General features: G+C 43.9%; 1 protein-coding gene across 9 annotated transcripts in view; it reads right to left on the reverse strand.

Moving 5' to 3' along the window:
- Positions 1 to 18,064, reverse strand: part of LOC119457011 (disco-interacting protein 2-like) — a 272,844-nt gene that overhangs the window by 76,198 nt on the left and 178,582 nt on the right. For all 9 annotated transcript variants that reach the window (XM_049665093.1, XM_049665092.1, XM_037718858.2 and 6 more), the window contains 4 exons: positions 17,069 to 17,171; positions 11,255 to 11,319; positions 10,434 to 10,527; positions 9,756 to 9,875 (listed from right to left, as the gene is read on the reverse strand). In XM_049665093.1, the coding sequence (XP_049521050.1) occupies positions 9,756 to 9,875; positions 10,434 to 10,527; positions 11,255 to 11,319; positions 17,069 to 17,171 (382 nt within the window). The remainder of the gene's footprint in view (positions 1 to 9,755; positions 9,876 to 10,433; positions 10,528 to 11,254; positions 11,320 to 17,068; positions 17,172 to 18,064) is intronic.

Below are 18,064 nucleotides of genomic sequence, written 5' to 3' on the forward strand. Positions count from 1 at the left end.
GCGGCACTTCGGTGTCACCGAGGGCAGCGTTCACGGCTCGGATGACATACCAGGCCCCGGAAACTCTCGAGTTCACCAAATGGCCACAGAAGGCGAAAAATCAACCGCTGCGCATTCCAGCATAAGCGCGCAAGTGGAGCTACTGTAATTTGGTCGCATACTTTAGTTCGTATTTTTCTGCTAGGGGCGCTCAACGCGGCTCAATATTTGATCTATTAATGTCCATATAATAACCAACAAACATAGTTACGGTGTCATTTTTTACAAATTAAGCAGTATATTCTTTTTTTTTATTTGACTTCTGTTATTAAAGTCCGTGCTTTCTTACTTGAATAAAGGTTTTGAGGCCTCACTGACGTGTGATCAGCAGCAGCCCACTGGTATCGATTGCAGTCTGTGCCGTTTATCGATTCAAATTGTACGGTGGTTATATTTGCGGACGGGTGGTCGTTTCCTTTGAGCAGCATCGTGCAGGTTCGTTTTAATTAGATATCCATAATATCTCAGCCAGTTAATGCGTCCAACATTTGATAGCGGCCACCAAGCGAACATGTTTAAAGACGGTGAACTTTATCAGCTGCGGCGTTTCACTGGCATACCGGCTGCATGCACGGCTTCCGCTGTTAGTGATCCGCCGCTTCTGGACGGATAATGATGTGTTGCTTGAAAAAAAAAGTGCTGGCCAGCACGAAAATTCATCACTGGAACCGAGCACAGTCTGCTTGAAGACTACCCACGAAAGCGGATTAACCTTGCAGCCCCTGAGCGTGTGCGCCGGTGAGTAAAAAAGCAGTGCTTCGCATTTTCAACTTTTAATTTCTTTGCGTGCGAGCCGGATAAAACAGATACCTGTCATCATTTCTTAAAAGTAGAAAATAGTAATAATTATAAATTTATTGCCCTTCCAAAGCAATTCAAACTGAGGCTCTTGCTATTTTGCCAAGTTGCTAAAATTGCTAACATGAGTACAGCATAAATAATAAAGTTTTGGCTGCTTCTGCATAAATGATACACCGAGATAAATTCACTGCACATTATTGACAAATGTACTTCCGGTAATACAGTTAAATTAACTGCATTTGAGACATAATAAAATGACTGTGTTTATTGCTAGTATCTGGCAGAAACAACTGTCATCTAATTGAGGCTTGACTAACCACAGCCCACACAAGGACACCACTGAAAGAAATGCACACTCAAAACAGTGTTGTGTGTGTGTGTGCTTTTCTGACGTGGAGCGTTTTGTGCACTGTTCTTTGTCATACATGAATCCCAAACTCACCCACACTTGAACCATAGTAATTGAGGCTCTTTTTTCTTTCGACTCCAGCCTCCAAGACGCTGATCATATTTGGACTCATCACTTTGTACTCTATAGTCTCTCTGGACGTACAAGTCAACAGTGAACGTGTCACCACAGGAAGTAACATCAAGGGACAGAATCCTCACAGGGTATGTTTCTGAACACTTCAACTAGAACCGTGATTTGTTCATTTATGGGACTAACTTTTGTTTCACCAATTTTTGCTTGCATGCGTGTCATGGCTTTGTCATTTCTCTTTTCAGGAAGACGGACAAAAGAGAGATTATTGCCCTGCAAGCTGCCCACACTAAGCTACAAGAAGCCAAACTGTCACCATAATGACAACAGGTCCTCTTGAACTAAGTGCCTCACCATGAAATGTTTGGACGTTTACCAGATAGAGAGGTGTGAGCCCTATTAGGAAAGCAGCAGTCTACAGTTCTGTATCATACCGAGTGGGAATGAGAAATTTGACATACAAGCTTAGTTGCTTTTAAGGGCGCTTTATGACAATCGGAGAAGTAACATGTTGAGTCCCAACTTGTTTCTTTTCCAGTCATTATAACCATGACGACCAGAACAGAAACAATGTAGCAAGCTCCTACTTGCTAATGCACAAACTCTGTTATCTGCTCCTTGCAAATCAGTTTGACGGGCATTAGTACCACGAAGTATCACATGCTCCCTCACAATGATAATTTGTTACATGAAACTGCAAAGAATTTTAAAATGATCAAAAGAGCTCAATGCAATTTTAAAGAAATGATACATCATGTTGACTGAAACTCTGGCAGTCACTCTTCATTTTATTATTTTATTTTTTGTTTAAAGTGCCCTCAGGGCCACATGGCATTAAAGTGGGGAGTGGTTACAAAGTAGTAGAGTAAAACAAACAAGTGCAGTGAGTTCTTGTAACATAATGATTCTCCTGATTATACAATGTTACCTAACATTTTACAAAAAAGTTTGTTATCTCTGATGGCTACGATACTTGATGGTTCCATTTCTGAGATGTACGGGAGATGAAACATTGAAAGAAAGACTTCGTGTTACATGAATCAATTCCTACCTTACTGCGATGATCGACACAGTTTGAAATGCACTGAGGCCGCAGTATGAAGTCGTCATGAAGTGTGGTGTGATGGAAAATTTTATGAAATAGCAAAAGACGGGCGACTTTGCGGCGATGCTAGTGGAATAAGTGCTAGGTTAGTTTACATTGAGGTTATACTCACGGTGCGGTAATAATTAGAAATAATGAAACGAGTAGAGTTATTTTGTACTAGTTCAAGTGAAGTAATAAGATTAACGCGACTGGGTATTGCAGATGGATATTCAAGTTTCGAGCGAATTATTCTTGTAAAGCTGTAGTTCTAAAGTAGACGGTGCTTTGGAAAAGTTGCGCCATAAGTACCCGAGCATGTGATTAGCATTGCTAATGACGTACTCTATATTAACGGTCCAATTTAAGTTATTTGTAATGTGTACACCGAGATATTTATATGACATGACAAAACATAAGGGAACGTTGTTAACATGGCAAGTGCTAGGATTAGAATTAGATCTGGATACGCGTATTTTACATTTGTTTACTACAAGAGGCTCAATGCCAGTTTGCATGAAATCAGTTACTAGGCTAGCCCTACACCATAAGAGATAGCTAGAAAAGGCAAGCTCACACAACCGGACAGCCTATTTGACACTTCACAAACTTGAGAAATCACTAAAAACATTTTTCTTTCTCTTCAAACAGCAGATGACAAACCCGAGCATGCTCCCAAAAAGATTTTGAAATGTACTCGAAGAATAAGTTCGGCTTAACATTCTGCGAATCAACAGTGGACGAGCAAGGGAAACCGCAGCGTGGGAACTTGTCGTCTCTCTGTGTGTCTCGTGAAAAATGTTGCGCAATCCAACCTCTAGTATGCTACACCAACACGCCCAATTCAACCTTGGCAACTTGTCTTCGTCTCGGCTCTCACAAATATGTTTCCTTGGTGAAACGTTGGCTCCAAGCTGAGGCTTCCCTTGCTCACCTCTGTTACTCAACTGAAGTGTTCATCTCCTTGCAACCTCTTTGCCTTGTTTGAATACATATACCGAGATTCTTTATCAACGTGAAACCGCAAGTTGCATTTTCCAAGGATCTGTGAGCATTAATTGGGCTTGCTTATATGTTGATTTAGTGTCCTTGTTTATTCACACAATATTTGTAAAAGTCCTTGTAAGCACTGCTGTCTCCATAACGTTCCTTGGTTTCCCTACGAGTAAGTACTCCACTCGTGTCAAAGCCTTTACTCCCGCACCTGAACACTAAATGTGCAGCAGGAGAATATCAAGAGCAGAAAATATGTGATGTAAAATCTATCATAACCCCCCTCTCCTACACTTCGTGCCTCTCACCAATGTGTTATGAGAGCAATGGGACATTGCAGCCCGAGCTTATCTTGCAGACAGTACATTTTGGCGAGCAATTTTTTATGTTCCTTTGTTTAATCTAGCTGAAATCGTCGAGCGCAGAGAATATAAAACGTCAAGCAGCACTGTTTGCACTAAGATTCCGAGGGTAGCACGGCATAAATATCACTGTCTGAAGCTTCGTTCTCCCTGCTTTAGCGGCACGCCTAACACGATGACAAAACTTCGCTCCATTTCAGCTTTGGGTTCCATTAAATAGATGGTTATCTGTGTTTCTGTATGTTGTAAACTCAGTGATGGACAACATTAAGTCCACCTGACCTGTATGAAAATTGTGATCATGTACTGCTTCATTCACCACTGACAATAAACAATGTAAGCTTACTTGTGTGAAGTGTTTTATTGCCAGTTGAGGCCTCTCGGTCACCTGGCGACATAATAAAAATATATGTAGTCATGTTAGAGTACAGTACACACGAATACCGCCCCGAAAGCGGTAACAAAAACACCCAAAACCAGTGAGCAAGCAGCGCGATGAGCCCTACGAACCGCTACCGTAGCGGCCTTATTGCTCACTGCATAATAATGATGATGTTAGCTTTGATTTTGCCAGCGCCATCTTTCGGTCGCATACTTTAGTTCACAACGCCACCGCTACGCTTATTTTCGTTGCACTGTGGAAGGTACAGTTTCCCTTCTCTAAGTTTGTATGGGTGTTCTGTGGACATACCAGTAGCAAAGTTGTAACGGTGGCAATTAAGCGCATTTGGCCTTGGCAACGCCGTCGCTTCGGTGGCAGTGGCTCCCTCGCCATCCCTCTCAACTCCCTCGTAGTTCCCCCCACCTTCGACTGGATCCGTGCGTGCCTGCCGCCGCTCCCGCCGGCGCGGCGCCAACTTAGCCTTTTCCCTGAAGCTTCGTTTTCTGCCGATGTCGGGAAGTTGGCCGAGACGTCAGCTCGTACAAGCATGTTCCGGCGCGACGGTGAAACGGCGACCTTGTTATTTGAGAGTGAAATTGCCGCCGCGCGTTTTATTATTTTTTTTTCGTTTTCTTTTTTTCTGCGTGGCGTTAAGGGGTCTATCCTAAGCTTTTTCTCTAAGGCGGTGTCGGAGCAATGCCGGTCGGAGGCGCCGCCGCGTGATTTGGAGCGCTGCTGAGGGCATCGTTGGTGCGCCGTATGTTCGAAATAACCGTCGCAAATGCTTTCGTGTTCGAATTACCGGGCGTTTTCGCCCATAGCAATACACATAACTTTGATGGGACCACAGCGTCAGTTCGAATTAAGCGTGTTCGAATAAACGAGATTAGATTGTAAACGCTTTCTGTGGGTTTTCCTCACTCACATTATATGCGCATGAAAACGTGTTTTTTTTTTTTTTTTTCGTTATTGCTATCCCCAAATAACACCTCGTATTATATGCGGGTCCGTATTATACGCGGGTTTTTACAGTACTTCGGACAGGAACACACGCCCCTGGTCGCTGAGCAGTTCGTGTGGTGCTCCATGTCGAAAAACGAAGTTCCGCAAGATGAAAAATGCAACTTCGCATGCAGAGGCCACTGAGAGTGCGGCAGTTTGGGCGTAGCGCGTCAAGTGGTTGACACCTACAATTATCCATTGATTACCTGAGGAGCTGCAGGAAAGTGGCCCGTATAGGTCTATGCCGACGCAATCAAAGGGCCGAGCCGGACAGGGCAGCGACTGCAATTCGCCAGGAGGGCGCTGTTGAATTTTACGCTGTTGGCACGCCGTGCAAGTGCGTACGTACTGGCGCACGAAGTGATACATGCCGTGCCAGTAGAAACGCTGCCTCAACCAAATATACATTTTCAGAACGCCGACGTGACCATTATGAGGAGCAGCATAAGAATAAGCGCATATGTCAGAACGCATGTGTTGTGGTATCACAAGTAACCATTTGCGACCATCAGGCAAATAATTTCTGCGGTAAAGGACATCGCGTACCGCAAATTGAGCGGCTTGGCGACGAAGTGTTCGAGAAGAGGATGTGACGGATGGATCATTCAGCATAGTTGAAAGCAGGGGATCCTTACGCTGCTCGTCCAGCATATCAGCGACGTTACTGGGTGACATGGATGCAAAGGGCATTGACAATGAAACCACATCGGAAGGTATGGGCGATTGGGAAAGCGCATCGGCGTCAGAGTGCTTCCTGCCCGATCGGTAGACAATGCAGATCTCATATTCTTGTTGTAGTAAGCTACAAGCCACAAGTACATGGAGGAAGTTTCTGCTGGCACTAACTTGGTCCACAAATACATCAGCCTTCCAAGTGTTCCTCTAATAAGAACAAGCAGCAAGAGCAAGGCGCATAAATAACTACCTACCATGCTTTAACTCTTAAGTCAGTCACAAGAAATTTAGTACAAGGCAGAGATGGCACTTCATTGGTTTAGTCGAACAGAAGTTTATACTTTAAAGTCTATAGTGTACTCAAATTTGAGGTACTTTTAATGCTTTGCTTATGTTGTACACAACATAGTGGCTGGGAATTTACCTAAGTTGATATAAATGGAATAATGCAACAGCTTATTCCTGGAAGGCAAGCAGGTAAAGCAAGTACAAGTGCAATGTTTTGGTATTAAAACTCATCATTATCCAAACCTCATAGTTTTATCTGAACATACTTTTGTTTGCATATCGACAACAAAGATTTTTTAAAATCTTACAGTGACTGTAGCACGGTGCCTTCTCAAAATAAATGTTTACTGCCACATTCACAATAGAATAGCTGTCTGCAGTCAGACGCCTCCATAGTGCCTTTTTAACTAATAAATGTGTAAAACAGCTGGGGCCATTTTTATTTTAAAAATTGTTGCTGTTATTAAGAGAGAAATTTAAACAGTCATGTTTTTGGGCTTATCCCCTTCAGGCACTAATTAATTACATTGAAAATTTGGTATGAACAATTATTGCACTTTCAGCATCATTGAAAATGTGCAGCAGCAGAAAAAAAAAATTAATTTGAATTTTCCAGCCAGTTTTGTCGCATCCACAAATGTGGGCTCGTCGCCTTGACTCTCAAAACTGCTTTAGGTGTGGAAACACAATAGACTATATTTCATTTGCAGTGTACTTGGAGACAACCCAGCTATTTGAGAAATTAACTTGATAAAAATCATTACTGTCAAAAAAGTTGTCGCAGTTTCACCCGAAAGGCGAAGCATCAATTGCGATAGCGAATTTGTAGAGAGCTATACGGAGTAAGGATAGTAGTTTTATCAGCTGTACAAACTTGGACATCCAGCAGCACCGGCAACACACAGAACTGTTGTCGACGCCGTCGGCGTTTTGCCTGCGTTCGCACAAAACGCGCGCGCCGTTGGTGACTGTTGCCGGAGCCTCTGGGGGCGGCTCGGAGGTTTTCGACGAGATCAGAACGGGACACTTGTCGAGCAGCGTCGGAAGTCTTTACCACCTTCTCGCCTCACAACGTTTTATATAAATAGGCATTTTGTGCCACAGCTAAACGTTGCCTGCCTTACCTCCCCCCCCCTCCCCCACGGCCTCTCGCGCGTCGGAAGAAGGCGCGTTTGCTCTACATATATGGTTATTGTAAAGGAGGAAAGAGACGCCTACTTCTGCAGCCCTTAAGGGAGCACGGCGCAGAACGCGCGTTTGTTCTCCGCCGTGCGTTCATTCCCCGTAAAAGCGCGCGCCTCTCGCGCTCTTTCACTCGCACATACAGCGTTCGGTGCGCGGCGCCGATTTCATCTCCATTGACGTCATACGGAACCTCACGGCGACGGCGACGGCGATGCCGACGGCAGAAATCTGCTTTTGAGTGTCCATATAATTGCTATCGCAATAAAAGAATGAAAGAGGAGACCCCATTACATGACCACATACCAACAACTTGAATGAATGCCAAGACACAAATGTTCCAACCCTTTCTTTCATTTTGCTCATATTCTCGCAAGAGGAAAGGTGAGAGAAGTCCACGGGCAGTGAACGGCACCTTTATTGAAGCAGCAACAACCACCAATGTCGTTCAAGTCAATTTCTAGATTCAACCAGCCTGAAAAAGGGCGCCCAATCAGATGATGATGACTATGGAATGAACATGTAAAACACACGTGGCAATATTCCACCACCTAAAAATGCGTCGTCCCAATGCCAAAACACGATTGAGTCGGGTGACAAGAACGACAAGTGGAGAAGAAAAAAAAAATAAATAAAGCATGGAAGGAAGCACATAAGTAGCATCAACACGAGAGTACAGAGCAGGTAAGTCATTGTAATAGGACTTCATCTGAACCACGTGTACGATTTCAGACACAGGCTTATGGCAGTAGCGCCGTGAAGAGTCTGCTGAAATCACTCTGTAGTTGGCATCATTTAAGCGTTGAAAAACTATGTATGGACCGAAGTAGCGGTGCAGGTGTTTTTCGGAGCGGCCTCATTGATGTATGAGGTTCCACACCCAGACGTGATCACCAGGGGTGCACACGACTTCTCTGTGGCGAAGGTTGCAACAGTGGGCATCACAGCTTTGCCTACACTGAATATACGCAGTCGCACAACCTGACGAGCTTCTTATGTCCGTTCGGCGAAGAAGTCCGCATCCGGGAGAGCAGGTGTGCATGTGTCAGGCAATAGCATTGCATTCAACGGAATGGTAACTTCGCATACGTACAGTAAGCGAAAAGGCCTGAATTCTGTGGTTTCCTGAAGAGTACTATAAGCGAATGTTATGTATCAAAGCACATCGTCCTAGTTCTTGCGGTCATCGGTGACGTACATGGACAGCATGTCAGCAATTGTCTTGTTTAAGCGCTCGGCTAGGCCATTGGTTTGCGGATGGTACGCAGTAGCTTTTCAGTGTGCAGTGACACTTAGTTGCATGATTTCGTGCACAAGCTGTGCTGTAAAGGCTGTGCCGCGATCCGTGATGACTACGGCTGGCACACCATGGTGGCACACCATGCTATGAACGAAGAATAGCGCAATTTCGGAGGTGGTGGCTCGCTGAGCAGCCTTGGATTTGCAGCACCGGGTAAGATAGTCAGTGGTGACCACAATCCATTGGTTGGCAACACAAGACGTTGGAAATGGACCTAATTATGGTATTTACTCGCATAATGAACGCACTTTTTTTCCAGAAAAATATGCGCATAGTTGGGGGGTGCGTTTATTAAGCAGGGTAAAATTTCAAGTGATTTTTTTTCCGCAGCCACCTCTGAAGTCGCAGTTTCACCCGAACCATCGACTGCAATAGCAAATGCATAGGCAGCTATACGAAGCGAGGATAGTAGTGTTATCGGCCGTATAAACTTGCAAACATTCGATAACTATGTAAATTAACAAGCATGGTGTCAGCGCGCATAGGCAAACATGAACACGTCACAGTCGCTGTCAAAACGCTGGCGTGAGCTAGCGCGGCGGCAACAGCGAGTGAAGCGACCTTCGTGCCGTGTATCGCTTCAACGCAAAGTGAGCGGTAAGACTCCGCCGTCGCACCTAGACTCAGCCCCCGACACAGATTGCTTTCAAGATAAGGCGCGCGCGGTTGCTACGAAGCCCCCCTTCCTCCACTCCCCCCAGCACCATGTGCGCGATGGAATACGGCGTGTTTCCTCCCCGCTTTCCTCCCTTGAACACAGGGGATAGAGCCGCGATCGTCGGCGCCAGCGGCAAAAATGTGCCTGGAGTATCCATATCATTGCTATCACAATAAAAGTAGGAGAGAAACAGTATGAATTGGCGTCTGATACAATCGTATCCGCCGGACACCATATCAGACGCCAAATCATACCGTGTCTCTCCTACTTCACGGCAGCAAGTTCAGGGTGCGTTTATTACGCGGGATAAAAAAAAATTTTACGACTAAAGTTGGGGTGTGCTCATTATGCGAGTGCATTCATTACGCGAGTAAATATGGTAACTCAAATTTTTAGGCATAATCTTGATGGGTACAACTGTACACATTTTCATGAAAGGGTTAAATTTAATAGCCTGAGATTCTTTGTAATGATGAGCGACTACTTCAAATGTGTGAAAGAAACTCACATGGGTTGGATCCATCAGCCACAAGCAGAAGCCGGAGTGAGCTCAGGTTAACATCTTTGTGGTCCTTGGTTGCCAGCAGACCCCAGTGCAGGTCCCTTGACTTGCATACAGCAACATTGGCTAGAGAAATGACAACAGTAAATACACAAGACAATGTTTTTGTTAAGGGAAGGGGGCAGCACAACCAAATGTGACTGTTAGAAAAAAATGTAAATATTTAGGCACAGAAAAACCTTCCAAACTAAAATATAAAGTAAACAGTACCTCAGAAAGAAAAGAAAATTGGGCAAGTTCAAAAGGGCCAACTGTGCAGAACTGCAGCACAAAAAACAAAGTGCAGGAAGAAAAAAAATGTGGCACTAATGTGTGTTTCGTTCTCTTTTGCTTTTTGCACTTCAATATGAAAACAATTTCTGTTATAGTAACCATTAAAACAGTCTACAGGCCGCTTTCTTCAGTTACTTTATTACATGCATATGGAAGTTTCTACAAAGATGATTATTACACCGTAACTAAAAGTATAGTGGTAGACGAGAATCACATACGGGAGGTTAACCTCAACTTAATTGAAGAAATAGACATTACTAACATCTTGCAGGAGAAGTAACAATAACACAATGAGGCAGGAAATTCTCACTCTTAGCAATTTAAAAATGGAGTAAATCAATAGGTGCATACCTTTGAACTTGGTTATCATCAGCATCCAAGATGCTGGATTGACTTTCATCAGTGAGTAAGGTATAAAAATAACATGCATTCCATTGAAGACACTCTGTAAATTAAAGATAAAAGCAGGTACCATTAGATACAATAGAAACAGCAATTGATATTACAGGGTATCCTCACTCACACGGCAAAAGACTGGTAGTGAGCAACCACCAACAATTTTAAAGCACACAAGCACATACACAGTGATCAGATCATGAAATGCATTATAAAACAATGAGTTCTTTTGTACTGCTACTAGGCACAGCCTGCGCGTTTAATTGATGCTGATTTCATAGAAAAATAAATTTTTGATAGAACTGAATTGCAAAATAAAGTTTATATTTTTGAGGTGCACTGTGCTTTTTACAAAACCGTGCTTGATCAAATGGACCTTACAGCTGCCTCTGATGATGAAACTTTGCCAAGAATTCAAGTTACATTTCAACAGTTTGAGCCAAATGGTGTGCAAGATGCTCACGAGAGCTCATGCTATTTTTTGTGGCTACCTAAATTGGCACACCACAAGCAGAGTTGCTGTATGGCATTATTGTGAATGGCACATACACCTGAGGAGCCTAATTCCAGATTCAGAAAGTGACATTGCAAACTGAAACTTTATGTCCTTTACAGATAACCAAAGCTCTGTTCTCAGTAAAAAGCAATGCAGTTGTTACTGTAATCAGATGCTAACCGATTACAATTTAGCTTTACTTCACATATGTCTTCCTGTTATCACTTTGTCAGTAACACTGCCAAAGAACATTTCCACTTGAAACAAATACAGCACATACCGCAAGCACACCATGCCAGAGGCCCATCTCACGTTTGTAGTCCAGCACACAAACCATCACTTCACCTATGGAAACAGAAAAACAAAAATACAACTCATTCGAAGAGCAGAAATGACAAGAGCTTATTCTGTTTGGCATTGTGCATTGGAAAAAAAAAAAAAAATCGGCATCAGTGTTTACTTTCATTTCATTAAGGTACACACATCATGGAGTTACCAAGGCATGTTAGCTAGAACAACACCCAGGACACAGTTAAAGAATGTTAAAGGACTTCTTGCCAGGTTTTGATGCAAAAAAAGGGAGAAGGCTGGCCCATAGATGATAAGGTCATCTTTATAAAATGTTACAGATATGCATGGCACAAAAATAGTATAAAATTTCAAATGAAAGCCCATGTCCCCATCATGACACAGCTTCCTTGCCACACGGATAACTTGCCTATTGATCTTGCTATGTTGAAGGATTAGAAGGCGCTGACAAACACCCATGCAATGGGTTGCAGAAAGGCATGCCATGTGAATGCTATGTGCTGAACTGTGATTTTTTTTTCTTTCATTTCTTACTTTTATAGAAGCTCGTATGCATGCCATTACCTGCTTGTTTGTTTCTCTGTATTGTGCCACTCGCACGCTTGTGAATTTTCCAGCTGAAGTGTGCCCTCAATTACCAGAGCACCTCCATCCACACACCACTGTGGCTTCAGTGAAGACATGGATGGAGGGGCTTTAGCTATCGCCTGCATGTCCCGTAGCAAAAGAGCGCATGTAAGTGCAGGCAGGACTGTTACATAGTTTCCAGTATGTGCTTCCGATATGAGGAAGGACGGGAAGGAACATGGCATCCTCCCCTCATATCAGAGCCACATTGTCTCACAGGTGATTGGCTTGTATCCCCATTAACATGCTCGCTGTGACATGGGTCATGGCAGTTATTACCACTGTGTGGCTGTGCAGGGCTTTCCTGCAGTGCACAAATGACATCTTTGCTAGAAATAAACAGAGAGGAAAAATTCTTGGTGCTTCTGATCTGACGTATTGTGGCGCCATCTCTTTGCACCTTGAGGAAGTTTCAAAGGAGCAAAACTCCCTGGTGACTCGCCGGTGGGTCCCAACGCACCAGAGGAATTTGATAAGTGATGTACCGGTGGGAGCACAGAAATCAAGAGTTGAAAAAGTGCTACCGCAGTAGACGTGTTAGTAACTACTCAACGCTTCTTTTTTAATTATTGTGTGAGAATGCTTTGCGAATGGCACCATGGCCGCCAGCATACAAGATTCAACGAGGCTGGGTGGCGGGCCCTTTAAGCTGTTTATATTACGTAAATTCATAAATTTACATTGATTGATTCATTGATTAATTATTTGATGTGAAAACAAATACTATACACTTGAAAGAGAAAGCAAGGTGCAGGCTGGCAACTGCCACCGGAAGGGGCACAATGCCTGCCTACCCTTGAGAAAGGAGGGGACAGAAACAGAGAAATGGAAGATAGAAACAAGGTAAGGAAAACGCTCATGCATTAAAGCACAAAGTTAACTGGAACGCCCATGCATTTCATCGACGTTTCGAAAATTAATATCTCGAAACTGGTTCAGTCCTGAGAATTTGTTCCAAGTGGATACGCCTTGCAAACTCAGCGGCTATAATTCGTAGATTGAAAGATGTGCCGTAAAATAACATAATTACGCCAATTAAAAAGTTAATTAGCGTAATTGTGTTAATTATTCAATTAGGCATTTTGATTTTTGTGGAAGTAATGGCCACCTCATCGAGTAGTTTAGATCAAGGATTATAATTGTGCTATCTGCCACAGGCAATTTTTTAAAATTTGGTGCAGCTAAAATGAAACACCCCGTACATTTGTCCCCTTTCTATACAAATTGTACCGTAGTATATGGAATCAAAAAGCTTCAGTCGCAGCTTTCTGCGTCATATTTCTACGGTATACCATTTAAACTCTTCCTTAGCACTCGTAGCGCTGAAATTAACTTTGTATCGACCTGACACGTACCGCAAACCTAGATTCTGTACCCTCTCAAGTTTATCAATGTTACGTGCCGTCAGAGGGTCCCACACTACACAAGCGTACTCAAGGACGGACCTTACGTATGTTTAGTATAGCAGCTCTCACGTAGACTGGCTGAATGCTCTGGATTTCCTACGAAGAAAACCTAGCATTTTCCCTGCTTTAGCGGTTACATAGTTAACCTGTTTCTGCCATAATAATTCTGGGGCGTACCAAACACCCAGGTATTTCAATTGTGTTAGTTTCGCTATTAAATTGTTACTCAAGGTGTAAGAGAAATTTATAAAGTTCTTCTTTCAAGTGAATGTCATGATGACTGTTTTGGTTTGGCTTATCTGCATGTGCCACTTAGTGCACCATTCACTAACTAGATTGAGGTCTTGCTGAATCAGACTGGCATCATCCATGCTACTAGTCACCCTATATAACATGCAGTCATCTGCAAACAGCCTTAACTGCGATGTCAGACGTTCGCCAATATAATTTATATACAATAAAAAAAAAGCAAAGGCCCCAGGACGAAGCCCTGGGGTACACCGGATGTAACTTCTTGCGGGTGCGACTGAACCCCGTTTACAACCACGAACTGCCAGCGCAGGGTAAAATATTCTTTAACCCATGAGACAACCTGCGGGTGAGTTTTATATTTAAGCATTTTTTCTATGAGCAATGAATGGGGTACCGTGTCGAAAGCCTTTCTGAAATCGAGGAAGATAGATTCAACAGAAAGCCATTTATCCAAAGCAGAAGCAATATCATTCGTGAATTCTAACAACTGTGTAATACAAGAAAACCCCTTACGAAATTCGTGTTGGGAGGACGTAATCGCAGAATTAGTATTCAAATAAGCTACAATGCTCGTGAATAGAATATGCTCTAGTATTTTACATGCAATGGATGTCAGTGATACTGAACGATAGTTTAAAACGTCGCTTCTAGGGCCAGACTTATGAACAGGGACCACAATACCTGCTTTCCAGTCATCAGGAAGGGAGGCTTCGAGCAGCGACTAGTCAAAAATTAATTTCAAGTACTTGGAAAGCGATCCAGCACATGATTTGAACAGAATTTGGGTAAGTCATCAGCACCACAGGATTTAGAAGTGTCGAGCCCTCGATACCATTCTTTTCTACCCAAAATTCTTTTGGTTTATCTTTTAATCGTGATTGAATAGTTTCCGAATAACTGTCTTTAGCAATGTGTGTTGCTTCTTTAACTTCTCGAGTTATTTCTTTTAGTTTTTCCTCTGTTTCCCTTGATGGTGTTCTGCAAAAGGCGCAATAGGCGCGATAAATTGTCTGCCTTTTTTGTGCGAGCTGGTACAAGCTTTTCGTAAACCAAGGTTTGTTTTTACCTCTTCGCGTTGTCAGTACCCAAGATGGGACAAACCGCTCACACGGTTCCAATGTTTTTTGCTTCAATAACCGCCACAACTTTTCCACACTCTTACAATCAGCTTCTGTTTCAAATACAGTGTAGACTGCTTATAACGCAAGTCGCCAGAGTCGCGAATATCCACACTATAAGCGGTACCGCACTATAACCAAAGCAACAATTTTCAAGGCCCGCACATATGCAAAACATGTACATCGAGCCGCCACGCGTATGCAACAGTCGAGGAATGCGGCTAGAACGTTTGCATACAATTTACAGTCGAATCTCGTTAATTCAAAATATTCACGCGGTGGCGCCTGCAACCGGCATTGCTCCGGCACCGCCATAGTGTAAAAACTTAGGAGAGACTTCTCAATGTCGCGCGCAAACAAAACAAAAAAAAAAGAAGAAAGAAAGAAATAATGCGGCGGAAATTTCACCCTCTCTCAAATGGCAAGGTCGCCAGTTCCGCGTTGCGTCGGAAGATGCGTGTACGTGCCGACGTCTCAGCCACGCTACCGTAGCCACGTGTAGAAAATGGCAGTGAACCCTTCTTTCTCCTTTATGCTTCGTCTACTTTCTAGTCATGTGTTGACCTTGCGCGCTGCGGCTACGGGCAAGAGGGAAGCAGGGGCGCTGTATCAGGCTGGCCAACGAAACTGCCCACGCCGGCAAACGCCCGCTTCCTGATAACGGCAGAAAACGAAACTTCGGGGAGCTGGCGCCGGGCCGGCTGGAGCGGCCCGCGCCTGCACGGCGGCGGGCGCGCATGGTGACAGTCGAAAGTGAGGGAGGGCGAGGGGAGCCACCGAAACGGCAGAGTTTCCAAGGCGAAATCCACTTCCCTGCCGCCCTCCTCCCTCACATTGCACAGTCTCCGCGTGCACCCTTCGCCGTGCCGTGCCGTGCCGGCGCCGTGCCTGCACCGCGCGCTCCCTGAAGTTTCATTTACTGCCGTTATCGTGAAGCGAGCATTGGCCGGCGTTGGCAGTTTCGTGGCCCTCGCTCGCTATGCGCGCCGTGATATTTCATGACTCGCACTCAAGATTCTGGTTTCAGCCTCACTGGCTGTTCGTTCACACCATGTGCCCTTCCTCCTCCACTTCATCTCTCTTTCTTCCTCGAGCACTCCTTGGGGCGCCCGTTTGAGGGGAGCATTCGCCATCTCCGCTGACTTCCGTACTCCCAGGCAGCCGCACTGTAACCGATATTTCGTTTCCCGCAACTGCACTATAAGCGATACGTGTATACATGGAGTGCTATGGGAAAATTAACGGGAGTCTGAAAAGACCACACTATATCCGGTCCTGCACGGTTACATTATAAGTGGTCTATACTGTACTATAAAATAGGTATCTAACGCTTGATTAATACAATCTAGATCTGCCTTTTTATAATTGTACACTCTTCTGTTAACATGGGTTGTGGTTTTAACACAGGCTAGTGACATCGTCGACACGACAGCCTGGTGGTCACTTATACCAGGAATCACGAGTGTTGAATGCACAAGATCAGGTCGATTCTTTAACAGGAAGTCTAGAATATTGTTTCCCCGTGTTGGCGAGAGGACTAGCTGGTGCAGTGCATACAGATACACCATATTCATCATTTCTGCATTGCTTATTCCAGTAGCTGTGATAGTATTCGATGTATCCCATATAATATCCGGTAACTTGAAGTCTCCCCCAATTACCATGGTATCTGTATGCACTCCATCAATTCTGCTTTGAAAACGGGTGAGAACGTGCAATCGTTCTATAGTGCAATCCTCTCACTTTCTTCATCATCACGACAACCTCGCCACAATTTGGCCATTAGAATATATAAACACTCATTTTTTTTATGTGAGTACATTTTCCTATTGTGAGCCATGTTAAAATTTGCAGGGCAGTGCTGCCAATTGTGCGTTATACTGCACAGAAAGACCTAGTGTTTGCATAAAAAAGCAAGCCAAAGCACTGACTTGATACACAAAGGGCATCAAAGAATTCAGGTTTGAATGCACCTCACATGGTAAAATGAAAATTTTTATACCTTTTAACTTTTTTTTTCTGATTTATACTTTCTTACCCTACTAAAGTCAAAATTCCAATATTTTTCTGTCTTAGTGAGGTCATTTTTCCAAAAATTCTTTTTTATGTGTGAAGCATTGTTTGTGGACAAGGCAAGGGCTGACTGAATGCTTTACTTGGTTATTGGGCAGGTATTAAATGCACACTGCATTAAAATACTAAATGGTAATTCATCACAAAAGTTAAACACAATGCCTTAGATAACATACACAGAGTGTAGTTACAGTGTTTGATGCTCATTGTTACAATGAGCATCGTTGAAACTCGTGAAAAGATTTATAGGCTCCATCAAACCAAGAGCTTATTTTCACACTATCAAAGGAAAAATAGAGGCTGCGTTACCTTCTGTATAGTTGCAGGCAGCTGTTAGAGCTCGACTATGATTGACTAGTGCAGACCTGGACACAGCCACTCCCTTCATGGCTCCATCTCTGTCAACGGTGTACTGAACACAACAGGAACAAGAGAGGAGAAAAACAGACATACATCAGAGCTGTGAATTAATAACACCATAAGAAAAATTATGACAAAGTAAATTCGTATTTTTCTACATATTTATTTACCTGAAGAGTACCATTCTTTCCTCATGATAAATTGCACTGATTTTCGCAAGAGCGAGCTAGGCCACACCTATATGGCTTTTACAATGTGTGAAACATTATTGCTGTCTGTAGTTAGAGTGTAGTAGATAGGGGGAGTGGGTCAAGCTCGGGCACCCTGCTGAGGCTTTCTTTATCGAAAAGCTGGTGGGGCCACTGTCGCCTTCAACTGAATGAGTGGCCCCGTACGCCGGCCGGACGCTTGTCATGTCAGATACCCTACCGCAGCTGCATGGAGCTTTGACAGGCATTTCACTCTGCTGCATCTAGTTTTGATACTCGGTGACGGAAACAGTGATTTTATTCCCCACCAACCTGTAGTCAATAAAACGGAGAAAGAACGATGAAAACGATGCAAACGACGCAACAACAATGGTGCATCGAGCAGATCACAGCTACTCAGCCCGTGAGCTTCAGGATAAGGCGACGACACTGCCGCCACAATTTCAGCATTTTTTTGCATCGCCTTCGGCACTTGCCAAGGCGTCCGCTGGACCCACTACCTGTTCTAGTAGTCTTGTGCAGTGCACTCTATAAGGGGCATTCACACGAGGGACGTTTTCACAGGGGATATGAGTGGAGTCAAGTGACGTCAACCGCGATGGAAAATTCCTCGTAGACACGCGCCCTAAAGGACACTAATAAAGTTATTCATCCATCCATCCATCCCCCACTCAGAGCAGACTACTCTGGCGGTTTCTAGTCTCGACACCGCTCTTAATTTCTACAAATTCACCTT

The sequence above is a fragment of the Dermacentor silvarum genome, chromosome 1 (genome assembly GCF_013339745.2).
Source record: "Dermacentor silvarum isolate Dsil-2018 chromosome 1, BIME_Dsil_1.4, whole genome shotgun sequence".
Taxonomy (NCBI): domain Eukaryota; kingdom Metazoa; phylum Arthropoda; class Arachnida; order Ixodida; family Ixodidae; genus Dermacentor; species Dermacentor silvarum.